Here is a 24,445-nt window from a genome sequence, read left to right as displayed (position 1 = left end):
ATCTGGTAGTAAAATACCACCCCCCCTCCAAATGGCCAGAAGTGCACCTCATGAGTTCCACCACGGCTTCCAAGACCACACAGGTGCTTAGAGGGTTATTTAGTCATTATGGCTCCCTGAAGTCGTAGTCAGTGACAATGGCCCCCAGTTTACGTCAAGTGAGTTTGAGACCTTTATGAAGAGCAATGGAGTGAAACACATACACTCTGAACCATTCCACCCTGCCACAAATGGTCTTCTGAACGTTTTGTACAAACATTCAAACATTCACTGAAGCACCGGCTGGATGCTTTCTTGCTGATGTATTGCAACAATCCGCACTCCACCACCAACGAAACACCATCCATGCTTTTCATGCATCGCAACCTGGGGTCTCGCCTGGACCTGCTAAAGCCGATTGTGGCATCTGAAGGGGAGAAGGCGCAGGAAGTGCAGTTTGCTCTAGACAGACACATGCTAAAGTCAGACCGTTCGCGGTGGGTGACAAAGTGCTGGTTGGTGATTATGGGAAAGGAGATAGGTGGACACCTGGGGGTGGTCTCAGCCGTGACTGGTCCTTTGTCATACACAGTCTACATTGGATCGTCAGAACACTGGAGACGCCATGCGGACCAGATGCTTGCCCGGCATGCAGAGTTGGATGCTCCGCACGAGGGAGGTCATGAGGTTTCTCGCATGAAGGTCTGTCTGGGTTGGAGAATATCACACCGGAACCTGCTACTCAACCATCTACTGATCCAGTGAGTGATGTCCCTCACAGAACATCAGAGGTAACCAACACCACCTGAAAAGACTGGTAAACGTTACCCATCCCGTGTTACTAAGCCACCAGTTAGTTTTCGCTAGGGTCGCTAACCCTAAAAAAACACAGTTTTCTCCTTAACTCCTCCCTTTTCCAGAACCTGATCCAAATGTCAAAAAATTACGTGTCCTTCCCTCGTCAACCCCATCGATATGGAAGCAGAATCAATTCAGTAGCCTCACATCGGGAGAGGATTTAGTACCTGTATAGATGCTTTCATTCCCCAACGACTACTTAGTAGAACTTTACCGTTTCTCAATCAGAGTTCACCTAACTAACTCAGAACTGCGTTTCTGGAACCGAAATCCCTGAGTTTCCCATATCAGTGTAGTTCAAGTCAGAGTTCAAGTTTAAGTTCAGAGGTGACACCAAGCAGCAGCTAGCCACCGTGACGTCATATGTCACTCAAGTATCCAAGCTCATAATTATGCGTAATTTTAAACCGCAATATCATTTTAATGGGTGAGTTATTAAATAAATCAAACCCTGTACAGTTGTCACAAAGAGGTGGTGGGGGGGATTAGCCATTGGGACAAAACTGATTTTGTACCAGGCTGTATACATGTTTAATTCTGCTGTAAAGTTGGGCATTTTAACATGGGGGTCTATGGGGATTTATATGGAGCCAGCGTCAAGCGGCCATTTAGTGAACTGCGGTTAATGGCACTTCCGCATTGGCTTCATTTCTCAGCCTCAGAGTTTGAGGCTTGTGATAAACCGATGTTAGCAGTTACATCAGAAGACAAAGAGTTTTTTTTTCCATATCTAAACCACATCAGACCATGTGTTGATGTAAAACCAACATCAGTTAAATCTGGACTAGATGATCCCAGAGAAGCCAGAGACTTTATGAAGCCTTTATTCTGTTTATGTTAATGCAAAAGAGAGATCTTAGTGCTTTTTTAACACCTGGACCACATCAGTGCAGGAATAATAAATTAACCGGTCATTCAAAAGGAATAATAGTCGAGCAACACTCACTTGCAGTTTTTTTTCTTTAAAAAAAAAAAAAAGGTCCATTTATTGTGCACTACAACATTATGGTTCCAGTGAGGTCCATGTCATTTTCGGACAACTGCATGGCAAAAAGAAGTACTGCAAGAAACGCAGTAGTGCAAGAAGCCGGAGGTTTTGACAGTGGGAAAATGTGCGAGTGTGGATACTGAAAATGTGGCGCTTATCCAGTTCTGTAGCAAATTTAAACATTAAGCAAAAAAGGAACAAGCCGTCACAGACAGTGAACAAAAAAGAAAGGCGATTGGATTCAAGTTAACAATATTACGGAGTATTTATCTCAAGTTTCATAATTTCATAAAAAAAATTATTATACATTATACATTTTTATGCCACGACAAAAGTAAAACAAAAAAAATTCAGTGATATTTCCAAAGTGGATGAATATCTGTACAGGAAAGTCTTTTAAATCGCTTACATTTACACTGAGGCTTAGCCGATTTAAAGATCTACACCTAAACATGGCGATTAAAACTGTGTGACTAAAAAAGTAAACAACCTTACAAATCTGTGTATTACTAAAAATATACTGCAATATCTTTCTAACATATAAAAAATATCCCAGAGTAATAATTCATACATATAAAAATGATTCAGAGGAGTTACTGTACAGATGGGGTTATGGCACGGAGAGACTGAAGGACAATCAGTGCTTTGAATAAAAACTACGATACTAAGTGGTAGCATCACAGTTGTGTAAAAAGACAGACATGTCTATATGTTGGCAGAGGAGCGGAGGACATGGAATCTCTTCAGAGTCATGCGGATGGATCCCAGCTCGCGATTCAGTCTCTCCAGACGATTCTCTAAGGCCACCTGAGGAGGACAGTGAAGTCGAAATAATTTGCTCTGATGATCAAGTCATGGTCAAATTCATTTATCGAGGAGAAACAGTCAAATATAAGTTGGATTCAGCTTCTAAAATGTGATGGCCTTCTGCATATTTCAAGGAACGGAAATGTCTGCCTGTTGGTTGCTTCTGTGTCACTTCACAACGTTGGTCCAGACTGAAAACATCTCACACCCCTTAAATTTTACGAAGCTTTGTGGCGATTTATCCATCTGAATCGATGATCATTATAAATAAAGATTTACTGCATTTCAGTGCTGACAATGGAAGCAAAAACATGGCTGCAGTATAGGTCATAACCCCCCCCCCCCCTCATATTAGCAGATGGGACCCAGGTCCCATCGATTTAATTGGTTATTTGATGCTCTAAATATGGGTGAAATGTTATGGTTGACAGCTGAGACTGACTCGTGATTGGTCAAGTCTGTGTATAGATGGGACCTGGATACCACGGCTCCACCAGACTCTGGCTCCAATGACATCAGCAGCACAAGAAGGCAGCAACCTCATTTGAGATATTTTTGCTTCTTTCTTCTTTCTTTTTTTACAGTGTAGCTGCGTTGTCCATGGGGAGGCTGTGACTCTAGAGGTTGAGTGTGGTCGATGGTTCGGTCCCCAGCTCCTTTAGTCTGCATGTTGAAGTGTCCTCTGGCAAGATACTGAATAATCTTCAGTGTCTGACAATCACTGACATTTCACGCAGCCACATTAAATTATAATACTGTAACTATTTAATGAGGATAAAAGTTGCTGAAGACTTTGTCAATCTTCTAATCAAATAATCATTATGGCTGTGGGGTGTATTCCAGAAAGCAGGTTTTGCTAATACTCTGAGTTTGTTAACCCTGAGAAGAGGGAAACTCAAGGTTTTCCGTTCCAAAAAGCGAGTGAACTTTATGCCAGTTGCCGTGGTAACTGACTCTGAACCTAACGTGCTTGCTAGCATGTTTTCTTTTAAAAACCCAGTTTCTCCCGATATCCTCCCTTTTCCTGAACCCGAAATAGGTGATGAACAATGGCTTGTTCTTTTCAACCCAATTGATATGGAAGCACAATTAATTCAGAAGCTTCACGTCGGGAGAGGATGTTGAGACCCCGAATAGATCTGCTTTAATTCCTCGATGAATAATTAGTAGAACTTTACAGTTTTTTTCCCCCCACACTGTATCACATATCTGAACAATATTCTCCGGCCTTATTTCAAACATTTCATATAGCTGAAATGCTCTCTGACCAGAGCAAATCTTTGCATTGCCCTTTTTTGAGTTTGAATTACAGAGTTTTCTGTACAATAAGTTACAATAATAGCCATTCTTATTTCACATATTGAACAATGAAAACATCTTTGTTCAATATGTGAAATAAGAATAAAACCATATGCCCTCACCTCTCTGCACTATATTCATATAATTCATTTTCAGCTGCAGCCATGTTATTGTTGTGCACGTGAGATTGCACCTAAATTAAAACGAATTATATAACATTGCACATTTCTCAGACGTGAGCAACAAGAATCGAATCCCGGCCGTCGCCCACCGGAGAGCATTACTAACAATTAAACCAACGTGTTACATAAGAACTGGGAAAGAAAAATATCGAACAGTTTTAAATCAATTGACTGTTCGTTCAGTCTTACATGTTGACTCAGGCAGTAATTGCCTCCCACGCCAACTGTCTCTCCTTTGCAGTTGCAGCTGTGATGCTCTATTTTCTCAGAATGTGCTTATTTTCTCCATAAACACTAAGTAGTATCTCCAACTCTAACGGCGTGATGATTTGAGATTGCTTTTAGCAATGAAAAGTGCTCTATAAATGAAATGTATTATTATTATTATTATTATTATTATTATTATAGGTTTTCTCCTTGGTTGCCATGGTGACTCGTTGTGTTGGAGCTCCATTGATGATGGCTTTTTATAGTGGGCAGCCACATGCGTAACTCAGAGTGAACAAACTCAGAGTTGACCTAACTAACTCAGAACAACTGTTCTGGAACCCAAAACTCAAGAGTTTCCAATCTCAGTGTTCGTCAACTCAGAGTTCAGGGTTAGGTTCAGAGTTTGTTAAATCAGCTTTCTGGAATACACCCGAGCTACCCTCCCAAGTAATATACCCCACTGAAATTTCACAGAGCTCAAGGTTACGTCTTCAATCACCTTTTTGCCAAAGTTTCTAATTACGCTGATATATAACAAAGAAAAGCAGCAAATCATCATATTTTAGGAGCTGGAACAAGTTAAAGTTTCAAATTTCTGTTTGAAAAACTGAACTGAAATAATTAATGTGCAAAAAAAATCCACTCCAAACAACATGGCGCTAAGTTATATAAAAATAATCAATATCTGAATGGTCTTACCTCATCTAACCTGGTCTGTAGAGTCACTCTACCGCCTGCTCCAGGCATCCGGCTCAAAGCTGCCTCAATCTGCATGCACACACAGGGTGGGGATTCAATTTGTTCTGGTTAGGCCTGTGTGTCTGAGATGCGTGCCTTAAATGTCCTGGTGGACAGGTGGAAGGTGTGCCTGTGTCCTTCAGAGTGATAAGACGCTCACCTGCAGCTTCTCCTGCGTCAGCTCGTCAAACAGTTTCTCGGCCTCAGCCAGCGAGCTGAGTTTATCCAGGAGAAGCAGGGCTGAGTCCTTGCAGGTGTCCGGCAGGTCGGACCCACCGCAGGCCCCTTGCTCCTTCCAGCCTAGCTGGGAGTTTCCATCAGGTGGGTTCACACTGCCGCAGGAATCTGGCTGGCGAAGGTCTGAGGGAGAGGAAGACGTACAGTCTGATTCATTCCTCCTCGCAAGATGACATTTACAATCAGGGGCCACTTTGTTAGCAACACATTTTCTCCCACCCAACTTCCCAACACATAAATAGAATTATTACAGTAGCGGCTTTTTTACCAGCTCCAAGTTACTCAGTCACTTAGTCTGAGTGCTTAGACTGCTCACAAGTCCAGGCAGGTAACAACATGGCAACTTATTCTATTAGTTACATTGCACCCTGGGTCATTACTGACTTGTTATAACTATGTTATTTGACCAAAAACACACAAAAAACCTGGTAACCTGGTCTGAGCATCAGACAGACTTAAATATAAATGCATCTTTGTAATATCTATTAGATGTTGAATGAATTACCATCTTTTCTTTCTGTTGATGTAAACTGGAGTCTCCTCCTGGGACTGCTGCTGTGGAATGAATGACGTCTCTGGTCAACGTGGCCATTAAATCTGTAGAAAACACACTATTATCTGATATTTACTCTAACAAGTATAATGTTTCCCCTCTTCGTCTTTGGGGCTCGTTTGACAGAGATTCTGGATAAAAACAGCAAGCTGACACCATGTAGTGCACTTTCAACAGGCCCTTCAGTATTTTACATAAAGGGATGACTTGGTAAGCACAACAACCTTTAGGCCTCAGCCTCTTTACAGCAACAGCTACGGAGAAAAGGCTCATTTGTCTTAAGACGTGACAGCCTTGAAGAGAGGTGGAAGGACAAGCAGCCATGTTCCTTTCTTCACCTGTATTCCTGGTCTCTGTTGTTACAAACACAATGTCCATCCCACTGAGTGACCTTAGCATCTCTGCAAATAAAGCTGTGGGTTCGTGGTTAGAGGATGACACTCACTGCAATTATAAGAAACTAAATTCTAACTTGGACCAACAGAGATAAACATACAAGGCACATACATACACATTCATGTTCCTCCTCTTTCACACATCATCACTGTAAAAAACATTGACGCTCTTCCTATTGTTGCCATTTATCCCCCCAACTTATGCTACGTTTTCAAAAACACCACACTTGCTATTGTACTTTAAATTTCTAAAGCACCTCCACAATACTGTAACTCTCTAACAAATTTTTACCTCTAGGAGAAAATCTTAATGTGATATTCAGTTGTTGTATCTGGTTGTTTAATTTGTAAGTTATTATTCGTTTAAACTTGATTTTTAGTGACTGGATCCCTAGAATGGAGGAGGCTTTAAACAAACCATGATGTTTGGAGATAAAGTGCAAGAAATACAATTCAAGGCCTCACTTCTGAAAAGAAGGTGTATGTCTCTCACCTGTTGACCAGGAGTTCCTCTCTTGGCAACATGTGACCAAAAGCAGTGGAGTAGTTCTCAGTGGGGCAGCGTTTTGGGCTGGACCTGGCAGACCGGGGCAGGAGTAAGGTTTCTCTCTTTGCTGGAAGGATGGGGAATAGCAAAACATTAATTAAAACTTCAAAAAACCAACATGAAGTTAATTAGAAACTACATGCTGCAGGTAGTTAGAAGTGATCCAATAAAATATAATAAAAATAAAAAAACTTTCTGGCTTTTGTTGTTGATTTATTAAGTACAGTGGCCCTGAGAGCTCACAGCGATGCAACTTAAAGGTGACATATTATGCTAAAACCACTTTTTGTTTTTCACTTTTTGCACATATTTTTGGGTATGTGGGGTGCCTGCCGGCCCACAAAACGTAAAAAAGAAACACAAAGTCGTTATTTAATGGATTGGCTTAACCTTTCAGACGGGCTCTAAACGAGCCAGTCACAACCCAGGCTTCCTATTACGAAACATGAAGCTACTCCTGGGGTAACCATGCCCCCAACCTGAGAATCTCCGCCCTTGAATTGCAAGACACGGGAGCGCATATGACGATGACTGTGTGTGTACATTATTATATGAATTTATTTACTCTTATCCCTCAGTATATTTGGTCCTGAACTAGACCACCAGGGCTCATGCTTCAAGTAAAAATAATATACTTTTTTTTTTTTGTTCCCTGTGTTCTCTTCGTCTGGTTAAATGCATGTGTGTTATGTAGTTTACACAGCACATGTTGTTGTATATATTATATATAAAAAATTTTTTTTATTTTTAATAAAAAATCCTTATCTTTATCTTGTTTTTTATATTGCTGGAGCTGCAAGAGTTACCAACAAAATGTCGTTGTACAATCACAATAAAGCCTATGATGGGGAGATGCAGCTTAGAATATATAGTGATCGTTGTCATTAGATGCAATTTTTGTTTTATTTCCCCTTGATTGGAGTACATCACACCAATCGGCAACACCCATGTTCCACGGTTTAAAGAACCATGTATATTGGAGTACAACCTCTTCAACCTCAGGGCCTGAGAAGGTAGCCAAGTGGACTTCACTGTTTAACAATATTCAAAACATCCATGGGCATGAAGATCCCCTCTTCCCCAAAGACAAAAAAGGATGAAGCCACCACAAAGCCTGTTAAAACAGAACCCACATTCAGTAAGTTGTAAAACACTATTTTATTATTACAAACATGATAACAAATTCAAATGAGTAATAAATAATTCTGAACATTTTAAGTAAACAACAAAGGTGGATTCAGGAAAACACTAGAAAATGAACAATTGAATGAAATGTTTTACAGATTATGTGGGTGACTTGATGAAGATGGTGTTTGAGGACCCAGCACCATTTGTGGAGTAGATGAAAAAATCCCCAACCCCAATATGACAGGCTGTGAAAAGGAGGAAGTGGTTGCTCGCCACATGTCAGGCTTCAGTCAAGGGGCGGTCAGAAGCCAAAATACTGGTCAGCTGGATCAGGAAACTCCTGGCGGATCCGGAGGATGGCGCGATGAGGACCCTGTTGTGGCGTCCAACAGCACCAACTGCAAGAAAAACAATGAGGCGTTATTGCAGTTGCAAATTGCCTTTACTGCTATATTTTTTTATATGTGTTTATTACTGGTTTCCTTACATTTGCAAAAAATCTAGATATTTTGAAGAAATTTATTTTTCTCATTTTTTCATTTGTTCTGTGGATCCTGTCATATATTGAAAACGTGTTTTACTTTATTTTATGCAGTTGTATCTCATAACATCTATTAATTAGAAACTTACTGTTCTTCTGTTCTGCACCTCAGAGGTCCGTAGTCCATTCTGTAGATGTTGTAGATGTTCTGCAGGGTGTATAAATTGAGGCAATTCGGCTCAAGGCCTGCAGCTGAGAGGAATGGGGACCTGAATCATTCCTCTGAGAACTTAATATGGAAAAAAGGATAAGTTTTACAAGATCTAATAGAGCAAATAATGATTGAGGGGGCAGCCCTGCATTAGACAAATATTGATCCAAGAAGTAATGTGTTTCACTGTAAAACGGGTGAATACAAATTTGTTGCTGAATAAAAAATTTAAAAATAAATCTGCTCAACTTTAAGTTCATTTGATTTAGTCACCTGTCAAAACAAAATAGATAACAAGCTATATTTTTTTAGAAGGAAAACTTTTTATTTTCAAAAAACGCTGCAAATAGACCGCAGCGAAACTTAAGGTTATTTGCATAACCCTGTTCTCTGAGTAGCATGAGTGAGTGTCTCACAATGGGGTATGCGTGCCCTCAACAGAAGCCTTTTATAACATTGAGCCAGCCTATTGGCTGGCCCTGATATCGTGTATGACGTAGGCGGCGACAGCCCTCCCCCTATCTACCTCCGCCTGACCATAATTCTCTCAGATCGTCTTCACCACCTCCTGGTGCAACTTCCACTCTGAGTAAAGTGGGCTGCCCCTCGAAAGCAGATCCGCCCCAAAGTTCCTTACTCCTGGTACATGAGTCGCTCTCAGAGACTGTAACTTGGCATGACTCAACAGAGGCAGTCTGTGTGCTAGTGTGTTTGGCTTTGCGGACCCGAGACCGCCCTGCTTGTTGATGTATGCCACCACCGTGGTGTTGTCTGTCCTGACCAACACGACCCACCAAAAAAGGAAGGAAGTGCTGGAGACTCTCAGCCTTCCGTGCCGGTGACGCACCGGATCCAGCCTCTGTGCCGCCACCCAGCGCTGAAGCCCTCTCACAAATGGCTTAGCGGGACAACTACCAGAGCCCAAGCCATCAAACCAAGTTACCTCTGACACATTTTCAGTGAGACCGATTCTCCCCTGCGGAATAGGCTCAAGCATGTACTGAGTGTGAGAGTCGCTTTTGACTGACCCGCATCGAGGGTTAGGCCAATAAATGAGATCCTCTGTGTCGGGGAAACAACACTCTTTTCAACATCTATTTTGAAACCCAGGTGTCTATGTGGTCTGCTAGCACTGCTGTGTGAGCCGCCACAAGAGGCGAGGCTGCCACTATAAGCCAGACGGGACGAAAGGAAGCACCAGATATTCGTAAGAGACTCCCTGGAAAGCAAATCTTAGGTATTTCCTGTGTGTAGGATATATGGGAATATGGGAATATGGAAATATGCGCCTTTTGGGTCGATCGACATGAATCAATCTCCCGGGCGCAGAAAGCGCAGGAGTGACGCATGAGTCAGCATCCTGAATTTGTATTTCCTGAGGTATTTGTTTAGGACCCTGAAGTCTAAAATAGCTCTAATTCCCCGCCCCCTTTTTTTGGAATTACGAAATATCTGGAATAAAAACCTCCCTGGCTCTGACCAGGAGGAACTATTCTTATGGCTCCTTTATCCAACAGTGTTGATCTCTCCTTGTAAAATGTGAGCCAACTCTCCATGAGTATGAGAATACATGATTCCCCTGAACTGAGCCGCCATAGGAGTGCTAGGATGGAGGTGAGAGGCCCCTACTGGCTCCACATGGGGCATCTGACGCAGTCCTTGCACCTCCGTCCCTTCGCAGTCAAGAAGAGAGCCACCGGGGATGGGGTGCTTATCTCTGTATGGCTTGGCTTTCAATGTTAGGCTCATCCAGGAATTCAGGAAAGATGGGAAGGAGCTGCCTTCCCGTCTTGTTGATTTTGGGTTGCTTCTTTCCATCATAGCGGGATCTGGTTATCTCCGCCTGCACCGTGGGCCACGGGATATTGAGTTTTACAGCAGCCCCCTTCATAAACCGACACACCAGCGGGTTTTGACACATTCTTGAAAATAACTATCATATCCATTTTATCTTAAAAAAGAAAATAACTATCTTATCCATATTTTCTTAAAAAAATAACTATCTTATTTACATCGCGGATCATATATACTGCTGCTAGCCACACGATAAGCCTATGACATGTGTTGTTTATGCTCTTTTTACGTGTGTTAGGGTATTATAGATGTGGATGAATCAATTGACCTCTCTTTTACTCTGACATTTCCTCTACACATCACTGATGATTCTGCCCCAAGAGGGAGGTTAGGAGATTGGTGATAGACTGGGGACTGGCGTGAAATGCCCAATCAACACAGAGGAGCATCAGTCACTGATCCCGCCTCCAAAGTCTCAAAACTCATCTTGTCGAGTGTGCATGTTGTGAAGTTGAGCGAGCGAGTTCAGCAGATGCGAGCGGGTAGGGGAGGGGGGGCTCAGCTCCGGGGTTGAAATGCGCCCTCGCGAGTACGTTTTGCACTCACGGTGCTGATCTTGCTCTCTCGTATAGGTTTGTGCGTGTGCAAGTTTTGAAACTAAACTGAGTTCAGCAGATGGGAGCGGGTAGGGGAGGGGGGGCTCAGCTCCGGGGTTGAAATGCGCCCTCGCGAGTACGTTTTGCACTCACGGTGCTGATCTTGCTCTCTCGTATAGGTTTGTGCGTGCGCAAGTTTTGAAACTAAACTAACGCCATAGTATTAGCAATGTGTAACGCTGTCTGAAGATGAAGATGAAGAGAGAGAAATGCAATACTGATGCACGCAGCGGCAACAAGGGCGATAAGACTCAGGAACAGCTGATCACTCATGTGAGTTGAATGTTCGCTACATCAGAACTTTCGGCAAAGTTGTTTCCATCTCGCATTTTGCCCATTAATTGTTTTCGCACACGGCAGAAACACCTTTTCACATTTTGCCATTTCTATCAACTTTTTCTAATGCGATACTTTAAAATGCGCATAAAAATACGTTGATGGAAACAAAGCTAGTATAACAGTGTGTGTGTAGCTGACCACTCACAATTGACTGAAGTTCAGAGGATAACTTTCCGTTGTCTCTGCGATGACACATTTCAAACGTCGATGTGGACAACCATACAGCACAACCATGTCATCAACCTGCATTTGTGCTGATTTTGTCTGATGACGACGCAACCATGAAATGACAAGGGTAGTTTTTGCAGTTTCCTGTGTTGATCTCTACATATGTCCTTTTAATAAGTAGATGACTTCACGTAGATGCAGTCCAAACTACTGTATGAATTTAAAGGGCCATTAAGTGATTCTGGAGAAAAATTGTCCTCCAGTATGTGAGTCCAACGCACTAACTACTAGGCCAAACCCCAACATTGCAGCACAGCATGTCTCTTAATGTGTCGATGAGTGATGTTTACAATCTGTGCTCACAGTGTTGTGTGGTGCGGTCCGCACCATTGTTTTGTTTTCAATTTACGGAGCCTGGACACACAAAAGTGACAGCTAACGACGGTGACGAAATATTCGCAGATTTGAAAAAAAACGTGTATTGCTTTGGAATCGCTTACAGCCCCTTGAATTTCTGTCACTTTTAATAAAGCCTGTGTCCCGAATTAAAAATGGTCTTTACCACATATGCTGTCTTCACATACATTCACAGAGATTCAGAAGTATGGGTGTGAAAGGACTGGGAACACATACTGGGTGTAGCTGTGGGTGTGGTTCGCTGTGCTGGAGGAGGCAGTGAGGAGGATCGGTGGCCGTCTGGAGACAGACTCCTCTGAGCCCTCAGCAGAGCTGCAGCCCTTTTCGCTCCACTTTGACTTTTTGCTGCTCCTCCTTGCTCAGCTCCACCAGGTTTCACCATGTCTCTGTCTGCCTGACGCCCGACTCCCTCCTGAATCAACTCTTTGTGTCGCTGCTCCACAAAACCCACTGTGGCTCTCTGACTGCCGACCCCTGCGGCGAGACAATCCGCACAGGCATAATTCATTAAAAAAACAGTAACACTTTCTAAGAAGCCCATATCTATAGTGCATTATGAAATCATTCGTAGTGCAATACAATGCCTTCATAATGTTTTATATCTGTCCTCATAAACACACATAACTCATTCTGATGCACTATATCAACAGTCACAAGACATTATAGATGTTGCCTATAATGTAATAATAAACCTTGGATGCTTTTGACTAGTTATAAACGAGAGGTTGACTGATGGGTTTATAATACATTATGACTACCTATACACACCAAGCTTTTATCCCAGAGATAAATGAACTTCTCACCTCCTTCTGTATCACACCTTCAAATATTATCATACTCGGAGATTTGAATATTCACGTTGACACCCCCTCCTGCCACCCTGCAGCTGAACTTCTACAATTATTGGACTTGTCTAAACCTCATACAGCATGTCGACGTCCCCACACACAACAGAGGGCACACGCTCGACCTGGTCATTACTGACACTGCCCCCATCAAAAATCTGCTGGTGTACGATCTGGGAGTGTCTGATCACAAAGCCATTTCAATGGAGTTGAAATCAACTCATCTCACCAAGCCAAAACACCAAATTCATTTCAGAAACCTGAAAAACATGACAACCAACATGACTTTGGACCTCCGTCAAATCCCTGCTGCAAATTTCACATCAGCAAATGAATCAGAGAATTTTTACAACAACACCCTGAGCAGAATCCTGGACCTCCACGCCCTGTGAAAACAGTCACCTTCTCACGCTCAGCCCCCTGGTTCAATTCAGATCTACAAAAAAAAGAAAGCAGCTGGGCGTGTACTTGAGTGGCGTTTTGCACAAACTGGACTCACTGTACACAGAGTGGCCCTATCAAGAACACCAAAAGGCTTACTCAAAGTAGCACAGTCACAGATCTACTCCAACATCATCAATAAAAGTCCTGGAAACCATAAATCATCTCCTCAAGCCACAAACTCTCTCACACACCGATACCACAGAAGAGCATGGCAATAACTTCATCAACTTCTTCAGGGAAAGTCATCACCATCCGCTCTCTTCTCTCCAGCTCCCCTGCTCTGTCTGTCCCAATTGCAGACCCACTTCCTGAGATTTTTCCAGCCTCTCTGCTGTTCTCCCCAAGATCTCTCAGCGAGAGGTTGAGGACAACATTCGCAGGATGAAACCCTCCACCTGTTCCCTGGACCCTTTTCCTAAAGCCCTGGTAGAAATCCAACATCTGCTCTCTAAGTCCCCTAATCACTCAAGTCATCAACCACTCACTCCAGGCTGGATATGTTCCATCTGCTTTCAAAACTGCTGTCATCAGACCCCTCCTCAAAAAACCCACCGTAGACCCAGAAATCCTCCAACAACTACAGGCCCATTTCTATCCTCCCATTTCTGTCGAAAGTGCTGAAAAAAGTAGTCGCCGCCCATCTTCAGGACCACCTAAATTCTCACTCCCTGTTTGAGAAGTTCCAGTCCGGCTTCCGTTCCGCCCACAGCACCGAAACAGCCCTGGCCAGTGTCACAAATGACCCGCTGATGGCAGCTGACCTTCTATCACCTCAGGAACATTGCCAAACTCCGTCCCCCACCCTGTCTGTCAGATGCCGAAAAACTTGTCCACGCCTTTGTCTCCTCAAGGCTGGACTACTGCAATGCCCTCATCATCCGGACTCCTTGCAAGAGCATTCAAAAGCTTCAATACGTCCAAAACAGCGCCGCTAGGATCCTGATGAGGATACAAAAATATGATCACATCACACCCGTCCTTCACTCACTCCACTGGCTTCCTGTCTCATTCAGGATTGAATACAAGATCTCCCTACTCACCCATCAGTGAATCCATGGCAATGCCCCTCCCTACCTCAAAGATCTACTCTCACCACAAACCTCCTCACCCAACCTCCGCTCTGGAAACAAAACCTTTACCCTACCTTTTACTCTGTAGCACTTTGAGATTGCTTTTATCAATGAAAGGTGCGCTATGAATAAAATGTATTATTATCATTATTATTATTATTATTATCTATAATGAATCATGCCTCATTATAATGTTTCATTTGTGGTGCTAAGTAAAGTGTAATGCTTTTGCATACATTCAAAAAAAGCTAAGCTGCATCATAGATGAATATTTTAAAGATGGCAAAATGCAGAGAATTACAAGTAAAATGTATCCACTTAAGGAATGGAACCTCAACATGTAAAAACTACATGATATGTTTAAACCTTTTGTTTATAACTAGTCAAAAGCATCCATAAGGCACTTTATAATTCATCACAATGTCTTGTGACTGTTGATATAGTGCATCAGAATGCATTATGTGTGTTTATGAGGACAGTTATAAAACATCATGAATGCATTATAATGCACTACAAAAGCTGTCATAATACACTAGATATGGGCTTCATAGAAAGTGTGACCAAAAAACGTTGAGTGTGCTGTATACATAATTCACAGTTTCATCTGCCTGTAAAAAATGTACGAAAATATGTAGATGTAGAGTTAATTAAAACAGGGACATTTTTTAGGCAACACTTTTGGCCTTAGGGAAGTGTGATGGGCAAGATTTACATTTTCCTGATGTTTTATAAATATTCTAACATTTGATCAATCTAGAAAGGAACTGGAGCATTAGCCTAAAAAGACCTAGGGAGTCTTGCAGATGAAACATGCAGTAATATATAACATTTTAACAAATAATAGTCACCTATTCTGTTAATGTCCCGTTTCCTCATTGATACAAAGAAACATCTCCAGCTTTGTTGTGATTGACCACACTGAGCACTTTTAATCGTGTCCTGATTCAGTTCTTGCCACTTCACAACAAGGTCTAAGATCCGAGACTAACCAAGTGATTGCAGCCATTGTTCCCTTGCTGGTTTGTGGATGTGAACAGCCCACAGCACTCATTTCCCAGGAACGTGTCTGTTAAGACGTTTAGATTCAGCCTGTCTCGCGCACTCCTGCTTCCTTTTCCATGACACAGTTTATCGAAATTATTGAATTAAGGTTTTCATAGGGTTTTCATAGATTTTCTATGATACCTATTGTGGCACTGTCAACTCCTTTTGTTTAGTTTGTCTTAAAAACCTTGGTATCTCAAATCTTTGGCACATACAACTATATCTTAATAATAAGGATCGGATCACAGACTCTTAATGGCCTGCATTTAACTGCTATTTCAGTGTTTCAACATAATTCAAACTGAGACACAAAATTTACCAGTGGTTTCTGGTAACTTGATCTTTGTGTTCAAGGAGGAAGTAAGAGGAAAGAAAACCAGACATGAGTTTTAAATTGAGTGTTGTGAGTGTGGGAGCTAATCTTACAAGGGGCCCGGCTCTCAGTGGCTCTGGTCTCCTCCAGCTCTATCAGGGCCCTCATCATGGGCGTCAGGGCACAGGAGTTCTGTATCCGACCAGTTTCCCACTGGCTCTGCTCCAGGTGTCTGGTCTGAGGCAGAGGCTGTTCGCACTCTGGGGGAGATGCACACCTGGAGAACAGGATCTCAATGAGTCATTTAAAACTTCACTAAATTTGCCTGAGGACATATCCACAACAACAAAAACTTGCCTCCAGCTCCCATCGGCTAAAGACGTGTCACCAGATCTTCCGGGTCCAGATGATTGACCATTTAATGTATACAACGACCTCTTGTGGACACATGATTGGTTACTTTGAGAGAACGGGGACTTTCTGCCTCTGTTCAGCTGGTCGGATAGAGGACAAGGTGACTTTCTACGGGGGACATCTGGCTCTACGTTGCTTTTAATTGGTGACAGCAGTAGGTCAGGACGGTGGAAGAGACTGTGGACATGTCAAGAGGAAATTCAAGGTTTGGCAGTCCTCATTTGAAATGAACAGGCACAAATATAAATAATTACATCTTAGCCTAATACTGTTATTCTCTGATATGTAAGAAAAGTAAGCTCTCTGCACATTTAACATAAGATAAGACTATCAGTCCCACCGCAGCTGGATGCCACGGGAGTCGGAAACATTATTTTAATAAGCACAAATTTGTTTTTCAGTTTATGCTTTGAGCGCTTACCCAGGCCCAGAGGGTTGTGCATTACTGTGGGAAGCATAACGAGCCCTGGTTTGGTTCTCATACTCCAGCTGCTTCACCTGGGACTCCAGTTTGGATTTTTCTCTGATAGGACAGACACACACACACACACACACACACACACACACAAGGTCAGAAGATTACAAAGTATGAGGAGACAAGTGACGACTACTATTAACAGTAAAAAGTGACATCTTCACAAAAGGTTATGAAGCAAACTTACACACACACACACACACACACTCTAATAACTGTTATATATTAATATATTCTTAATAGCAAAAATGACATTTTTGTGAAAGTTCAAAGAGTTAATCTTGGATAACCAGAGTTTTCAAGTTATGATGCCTGATGTGATGCTCACATACAGTACATAAATCATTGAGCTGGATATTCATTGATCATCCATGCAGATGGCATGATTATGTGAATTATTGTGTTCATATGGACTGTGGTGGTTGTAAACGTCTTTTTATTTTATTTTTCATAGACTTATTTGACATGAGAGGAATCTCATAAATGACTCACTCACTGGATTTCATGTGAAGTATAAAAAACAATTTCATTCATCCAATAATCATACCTAATTGGCAGTTAGTGCTGTGTTCTGTTGTGTTACGTCGACTCACCTCCTCAGTTCAGATATCTGATGGTTGGCATCATCAAGCTTGTTCTGTAACAACAGCAGGTTGTTCTGTGTATAAAAAAAGTAAAAAGAAATGCATGAGGCCGAAGGAAGACATACAAATAACATATTGAGGTGATTTTCTTTTTCCCATATTTCAATGGTAATCAGATAATAAAACTAAATCCTGTATGTGCAGTAAATTCCAGTAAAATAATCTTTACCTTGACTTCCTCATGCTCCTTTAACAGAAAATCATTCTTTCTGCTCAGCTGTGGAAACACAACAACAGAGAGCTTAAATCATGTGTGGTAACATCAGTGTTGACAGACACGCATAGATGGAATAGAGATGCACTAATCCAATCAGTTCCTGCTCCGGAGCAGATGAGAGGTGAAGTATTAGTTACCATGGTGACTTATTGTACCTTGGTTAGAAGTGAACCAACTTTGTAGCACTGAAAACCCAGGGTTAAACCTGAACTCATCTAACTAACCACAAATCTTGCTGCGTAGCACAGACTCCTGCTTTTTCTCTGCTGATACAATACCTATATCTGCATAATGGTTGTTTCTTGCTATCAGGGATCATTCTTTTTTAACTTAACTTGAAGCCGTAACTGTAATACATAACTGCACAACAAATACAACTGCACTGCTGTTAGAAAACAAGGGTCTTATTTGTTCTTTTCCCTCAGAAACCAACCGGTTACACTTACATTACAGAGTTCTGCAGTGTTATTTTTGTTTGTTGTTAATAACATGTGAGATCAAGCCTTGTATTTCCATTATCAAGCTTTGCAACATTTAACAGATTCTAACATTACTTTGTCCAGTGTTTCAAAACGATATATCGCCACGAAAAGTGAAGAAAATGTACAGTTAGAATTTAGATTGAGCCAGTCTTTGGTAATGTCAGCCAAACATGAATTGCATTGTCAACAACTCCAGTTTCACAGTAACTACGAGCCAGTCACATCTGGGTAATACCTGATGTGATCACAAAGATCAGTATCGAAGCAAAACCAAACAGACCAATCAATCCTTAAATGGTAAACGCATCTTTCAAAATAAAATTTAAATCTTCAAGTTTAAGATACAAATACATTTCTTGATCCTCTGAATACATCAGCTGGATGATTCCAGTGTTTAGTACAGCGTAAGTGCAAGTTAAGTTAAAGATTATGGAACAATCACTCTGTAGAGCACATCAACAATATAGCAACAATATAGATTTCATATAAAACACAAAATAGTGATAATTACAAGGTTCTACTCCATAAGAGGATATTAAAGGATATAGATTATATGAATTTTATGTGATTTATTCTCTCCCACACCCCACTCAGACACACCTCCTGCAGCATATTGTACTCCGTTGCCCTCCTGGCCTCCTTCTCGTCTGACTCCCTGTAGGCTTCCTGCACCGCCTTCTTCAGCTGCCTTATGTGGGTCTTCAATCGTGCTGCCAGGGCATCCTTCTCTTTGCCCGAGCGTTTACTTTCTTCTAGTCGCTGCTGCAAAGATTTGACAGTAGCAACCGCAACGGCATACCGCTCTGGCCATTCTGCCTAACAACCAGAAGTCACATCAAAATCAAGCAAAGAACAAATATAAAAACATTTAATTTAAAATATCTAAATGGTGACATTATTCTCTATTAACTCTGAAAATATGTTGAGGTTGAACAGAAGCATTTTGCTATGTTAAGACAAATCACTATTTTGAAAATAAACTGTGAAATGCATACCAGCTTTTTCTCCAGCGAGCCGTTTGTTGCTTCTAGTTCTTGAAAACGACTGGTGGCCTCAGCCAGAGTTTCTGCTAGATGTTTACACCTGTGAACAAACAAACGTCACAATAATACGGGAGTAAAAAAATTAGAAATTAACCCAAAACAGAGGTACCATATCATGCTGGGTGAATGTGGGGGTCCTACGGGATTTTATTTAATTAGTGTCTTGACATTCAACAACTTTGATGTATTAATTGACAAATGATTAATGATGATTTCTCTATTCAGAATCATTTAAATACCTTCGACCTAAAAATTGTATAATGTGAATTTTTTATACCCCGACCGACACTAGACACTTGGGGCTGATCCTGATGCGATTTTATTGAGGAAAAGATCATCATATCTTAATATTGTCATATATATATATATATATATATATATATGTATATATAAATGGTAATAAAGTTATGTCGTGTAAAATAAGAAGAAATATCTAAGAGTCTGCTATATGTTTTGATGGTAAGAAATAACATTTTACTAATGTGTTGCTGCTATAAATGTTCATACAGCAATACATTTGTAAATATACTAAGTTATGGACCTTGAAAGAAGAGTTTGACAAAAGTAGTGACATCAAGGTTTCACAGCCTCTATCATTTTGCTCAGTTGTCAGTTTGTTTAACATTTTGTGAATATTATAAGGGGGAAACAAAACAAAAAATAAAAAAACACCAATACAATATTATAGAAGGGACTACAAATCAATCATATAGGCAGTGAACACAAACCTCTCTGTGAGAGCCTGGTTGATCTTCTCTAAATCCCGGGGCAGATCTCTGAGTTTGAGTTTGTCTCTCAGGATTTGGATCTCAGACTCGTAATAAGCTTTCAGATCAGCCACATGTCGCGCGTGCTTCTCTCTCAGGTTCTGCCGTAGTCTGAGGAGAAAATACAAAGATGAAGAAATTAATGAATCTGTTTAAACTGGAGGATTTATGCGCGCTGTCGTTGAGCCTGATGCGGTACCACACTACAGCAACACATACAAAACAGCATCACTCACACTGAATCCCTGCTGGATGTCATGATTTATTTACTTTATTTTTCCTTTTATTTAATGTCAAAAAAACTGTAAATTTGTGTTTGAATTCAGACATAAATCATATAATAATATATAGAATAAACAGTATGACTGCACTCTATGTGGTCAATATTGAATTTACAATAATAATAATAATACAAACATTAAAAAATTCTAAATGGAGCACTTGAAGATGTTTTTGCCTATTTGATAAATGTTTATGTACTCTCTTGATTCTTGCACTTTTGGGTAATATCTCCATGATTGAAATGTTCTAATTGTATGATGCTTTGGAAAAAAGCGTCTGCTAAATGAATGTAATGTAATGTATGTGTGTGTGCTACACTTACAAAGAAAGGACAACAGGGTCCTCTAGTGATGAAGCTCTCTCCATGTCTGCAGGCCGCAGATTAGCACCAGAGGCTGAACAAGGCTTCAGGGTGCTGGTGTGGGTGTGACTGCCCTCCTCCTCGCTGGCTAAAGGAGCACTGGCCATGCGTTGCTGGTTGGCTACGTGGAAGCAGGGCTGGGTCTTATCCTGGGAGGGAAATAGGACTGCCTGGGAAGTGTTTCCCCACAAGCGTTGCACCTTGGAGGGGGAAGGCCCGGCATATGAAACACTGGAGGCATCGGAGATACAGTCTGTATCTCCAGGGTTGGGACTACACTCCACCATGCTGTCGGGGGTTACAGGGGTCCCGGCTCTGGGGTTGAGGTGAGGCCGAGTGGCAAACGAAGGGCTGCTGAAGTGAGAGGGGGAAGTAAAGCCAGAGGTGCGATCGGACTGCCGCATGTTCAATGCTGGGTCCAAGGTCAACACCTGAAATGCAAAGAGGGAGAGTATGAGAATACACCCATACTTCTATGGATTTCATGTTTTAAAAAATGATTTCCGTCAAGACAAGCGGTCTGGCTCTTTATCAGTTTTAATCCCCATCTATACTAACACCTGAAAACATGTATCACATGATAAATCAAATACAGTACATAACTGGAAGAAGATGGTCTACTCTGCAGTTGGTTACCTAGTTACAGAAAATACCACAAACAAGAAACAACAATGGTGAAAAGTAAGAGCAGGTATTTCTTCACTTAGACTGACCACGAGATGAAACTGTTACCTTAAGTATTTATCATGTTTTGCTAGGGGTGGCAGAAATAAATGATTGTCAGATGCGTCGCGATTCATTAAACAACAACATTAAGACGCAACTTAACATCACCGGGCTTCAGACTGTATGGCACCACTACAAGTCAATGAGGCTATTCGACCGGCACCCACTGCATGAAAAGCTACACGTTCCAGCATCCACCAGCTAAGCACCTTTGGACTGTTGCATTTTTGTTCTTTTTTGTTGATTGTTTTAACACATATTCCACAGAAAGAACTATTTTTGTATGAGAGCTGGTACAAATTTCTATATCATTTTTTTCAATGAAAGCTGTTTTGATTTTCATATAAGCTATAGCTAAATGTAGGTGGTTTTTTTTGTCTCAGGGATTCTATGCTCATTGCCCATAACAGGTTTTTGTTAGAAGAGCAGCTTTTTTTTGTTCTAGTTTAGAAAACGTTGAAACTCTTTTTTTTTTATACAAAGATGCTGTAACAGGCATACCAGTGGACATATATCTTCCACTGATTATTATTATTAATAAAATATAAGAAATGTATCTGTATATTTTCATTATGAATTAAAAAAAGATTTTAAAAAATCATGTATCATCGAGATGCATCGAAAGAAAATTATAATCGAATCGTAGCCCTCTGAATATGAATCGAATCGATGGTGCCTCAACATTCCCACCCCTATGTTTTGCCCTGTAAGTGGAGTCATGACGCGCAAGAGGAAGCAAATCCGGGTGACTAAGTCATCGTTTCCAAATGTCTGTTTTTGCCTGTCCATACTACAATGCAGCCCCGGAGTTTTCAAACTAATGGAGCAAGAAACGTTTCCAAACTTCTCTGTTTTGAGTAGAGTGGATGGCAGGCGTAAACTTAAGGGCAGTGATGCATTTAAAAAGGAATATAAGCTAGTGTGGATTTACTGTAGTCGTTTCAGTGATAACTTAATGCCAAGGACGAAAGCGATCACTGATGTGAAAGTCATGTGAAATACCTGTGGTGATGAAGGACTGGACCTATCAGAGCCTTCCCAGTCTGAACGTTTACAGTCTGTTCTTTGCTTGTGCCTATAGATCTCTCTGAGGGTCAGCCCAGGATCTGGAGGGGGAGTCTACAAGAGACGGAGATATGACATTTAGGAGAAAAGTTAATTAACACTGTTTAACATTTATCATTCTATTTACAGTGAAGGGAAAGTTGAATATTTTGGAACAATAATGATTTAGTGATCATGTCTGCAGTAAATCTTGGGCTAATTCAATTTGCTAAAGATGGATAATGACCTCTTAGATTGCAGACCCTAACGGGCAGTTTAAATTCAAAACTGTGGATTTGTAGATCGTTATACATATCATATGCATTTAACTATGCATATACGATTTGTGCATGCACATTTTCCCTCTTTTCATCTTAAAATTTCACCTTCTGAGCCATAAGGAGTGAGTCTCATTGAGTGTTATTGTCAACGATGTTAATGTTGATGATTATGTGTTAAAATAACTGTTAACAAATAAGAAATAAATAAGTTATACATACATACATACATAAATAAATAAATCCACAAAACTTATTTTCGAACAGTAGAAGTAGGAAGTGAAATCTGTGATCCACAGCTGCATTAAAGGGGCAGTAGGCGATTTTAAAGCAATACACATTTTGTAAAAACCAGAGTATATTACCTCACGGTCTGCTACAGTCGGTTTTGTGTGTGCTGTAAAAACATTTGGGTTTTTGACTCAGCCCTAGCTCTGTAAATTCCCCTGCAAAAATGGCACCGCACCTCACAACACTGTCTGTGCAGTGTCTAATCATGCGTCGACACGTTAAGAGACGTGCTAGCGGGTTGCACTGCGACTCCGCAGTTTTGGCCTACTAGGTAGTGCGTCGATCTTCACGTCTGACCCCTGTAGGCTCGGCCAGAGTAGTAAAATCACAACAACAAAGAGAGAAACAAACTCTCTCCAGAATCGCTTACTGCCCCTTTAAACAGCTTCAGGTTAGTTTCACGTCTTGATAACACTGATGAAGTATAATTAATTGTGGGACGACTTCCTCATCTGACAAGTCATAGAGTCACTGAGAACTGTGGTATTTTACTCACCAGACTGATGGATGCCTCTTGCAGAAGGAGGAAAGCATCGCTGTCGAAGTTGTGGGGTAAGGGGCAATACAGTTCACTCTCATTCAGACGCCAATAGGTGAGACCTGCGACCCAGATAAAACAATGAAGTGTGATTTTATAATTTATCTTTGGCAATAAGTTTAGAAAAGCAACAACTCAGTTACACAGGTGTAAAAATGGCTTTAAATCGGTTTAATTAATAAAAAAAGAATTTCAATTTCCAAACTGCAGTATATTTTTTCTGTTCGTATGCCTGTGACACACTTTCTAAACTTGCATTTAAAAAGTGCTGTCATTAAATTGCTATGAATTAAATAATCTGAGTTTCATTAAAACGGTAGCAAACAAACTATGAAAAATTAAATGTAATAATTCCCTGAAGCAATATCAAGTATCTTTCCATGGACATAAGCTTTTAAAACTGATATGCCATGTGGTGACATGCAATAGAGAAAAGGCAGTTGTGCCAATCTGGGTATCAGACTTCTAATAAAACATAACTAACAAACATCACATTTGAGTACATAAATGAATTGATATTTCCTCATACTAAAAGCCCTTTCTGGTACAACGGTGCCTATCTTCATCTTTCACACAACTACAAAATCCTGTACTGTTTATTATATCACAGTCATATAGCCAGTGATTTCTTTATGCTGACCAAGCCTTGTTGTTCTGTGATGAGTCAGTGAATTATTACCTGATGCCTCAGACATCAGGCTGTCACTCCTCCTCAGGGGAAAAGTGCTTGGCCCAGCCGGTCGATGCTGAAACCCAACAGAGATGAGTGAATTAGAAACAGCAGCAGGAATGTAATCAGGACTACCACAACAGACATATGCATCAAAAATAAAAACACTTGAGATGCAGAGCAATGTTATCTTTTTTTTTTTATCCCTGCCCAATTTGATCTGTTCTTAAAGAGTTACCACTTGCTGAGCTGTACCTGGTCCTGGGAGTCTGCGCTGTCAAGGGGTTTTTGTCTGTGGGGTTCTTTGGGGCCGCGTGCCAGCTCCTGGTACTCAGGTATTTGGGACGAAGCTTGTCCCGCTTTGCTCTTCTTGGGCCTGTGTTTGTGCCTCTGGGCCCAAGAGGTCAAAGGTTGGCTGGTGCTGCCAACAGAACACACACACCCACACAAAATCACACATAATCATAATGCAGTGTATTGTATCGCTACAAAAGTCAAAGGTCGACCTCT

At 41.2% G+C, this 24,445-nt stretch overlaps 1 protein-coding gene across 6 annotated transcripts in view; it reads right to left on the bottom strand.

The window, feature by feature from the left end:
• Positions 1 to 1,809: 1,809 nt before the first annotated feature.
• The window catches only part of LOC118304770 (M-phase phosphoprotein 9), a 34,567-nt gene continuing 11,931 nt past the window's right edge, over positions 1,810 to 24,445 (bottom strand). Inside the window, exons 6-24 of one of the 6 annotated variants that reach the window (XM_035629683.2) lie at positions 24,191 to 24,356; positions 23,945 to 24,011; positions 23,224 to 23,327; positions 22,117 to 22,233; positions 20,350 to 20,819; positions 19,707 to 19,856; positions 18,931 to 19,018; positions 18,536 to 18,751; positions 17,406 to 17,453; positions 17,186 to 17,250; positions 16,539 to 16,640; positions 16,061 to 16,294; positions 15,817 to 15,980; positions 12,204 to 12,461; positions 6,740 to 6,860; positions 5,804 to 5,895; positions 5,222 to 5,421; positions 5,023 to 5,091; positions 1,810 to 2,632 (exon numbers count right to left, since the gene is read on the bottom strand). In XM_035629683.2, coding sequence (XP_035485576.2) covers positions 2,531 to 2,632; positions 5,023 to 5,091; positions 5,222 to 5,421; positions 5,804 to 5,895; positions 6,740 to 6,860; positions 12,204 to 12,461; positions 15,817 to 15,980; positions 16,061 to 16,294; positions 16,539 to 16,640; positions 17,186 to 17,250; positions 17,406 to 17,453; positions 18,536 to 18,751; positions 18,931 to 19,018; positions 19,707 to 19,856; positions 20,350 to 20,819; positions 22,117 to 22,233; positions 23,224 to 23,327; positions 23,945 to 24,011; positions 24,191 to 24,356 — 2,833 coding nt within the window. In that variant the 3' untranslated portion in view covers positions 1,810 to 2,530. Of the gene's footprint in view, positions 2,633 to 5,022; positions 5,092 to 5,221; positions 5,422 to 5,803; positions 5,896 to 6,739; positions 6,861 to 7,974; positions 8,320 to 8,551; positions 8,692 to 12,203; positions 12,462 to 15,816; positions 15,981 to 16,060; positions 16,295 to 16,538; positions 16,641 to 17,185; positions 17,251 to 17,405; positions 17,454 to 18,535; positions 18,752 to 18,930; positions 19,019 to 19,706; positions 19,857 to 20,349; positions 20,820 to 22,116; positions 22,234 to 23,223; positions 23,328 to 23,944; positions 24,012 to 24,190; positions 24,357 to 24,445 lie in introns of those variants that run through there. The other 5 variants (XM_035629684.2, XM_035629685.2, XM_035629686.2 and 2 more) reach the window with 5 other exon arrangements.

The sequence above is a fragment of the Scophthalmus maximus genome, chromosome 1, assembly GCF_022379125.1.
Source record: "Scophthalmus maximus strain ysfricsl-2021 chromosome 1, ASM2237912v1, whole genome shotgun sequence".
In the NCBI taxonomy this organism is placed as follows: domain Eukaryota; kingdom Metazoa; phylum Chordata; class Actinopteri; order Pleuronectiformes; family Scophthalmidae; genus Scophthalmus; species Scophthalmus maximus.
This window is presented reverse-complemented; position numbering and strand designations above follow the sequence as displayed.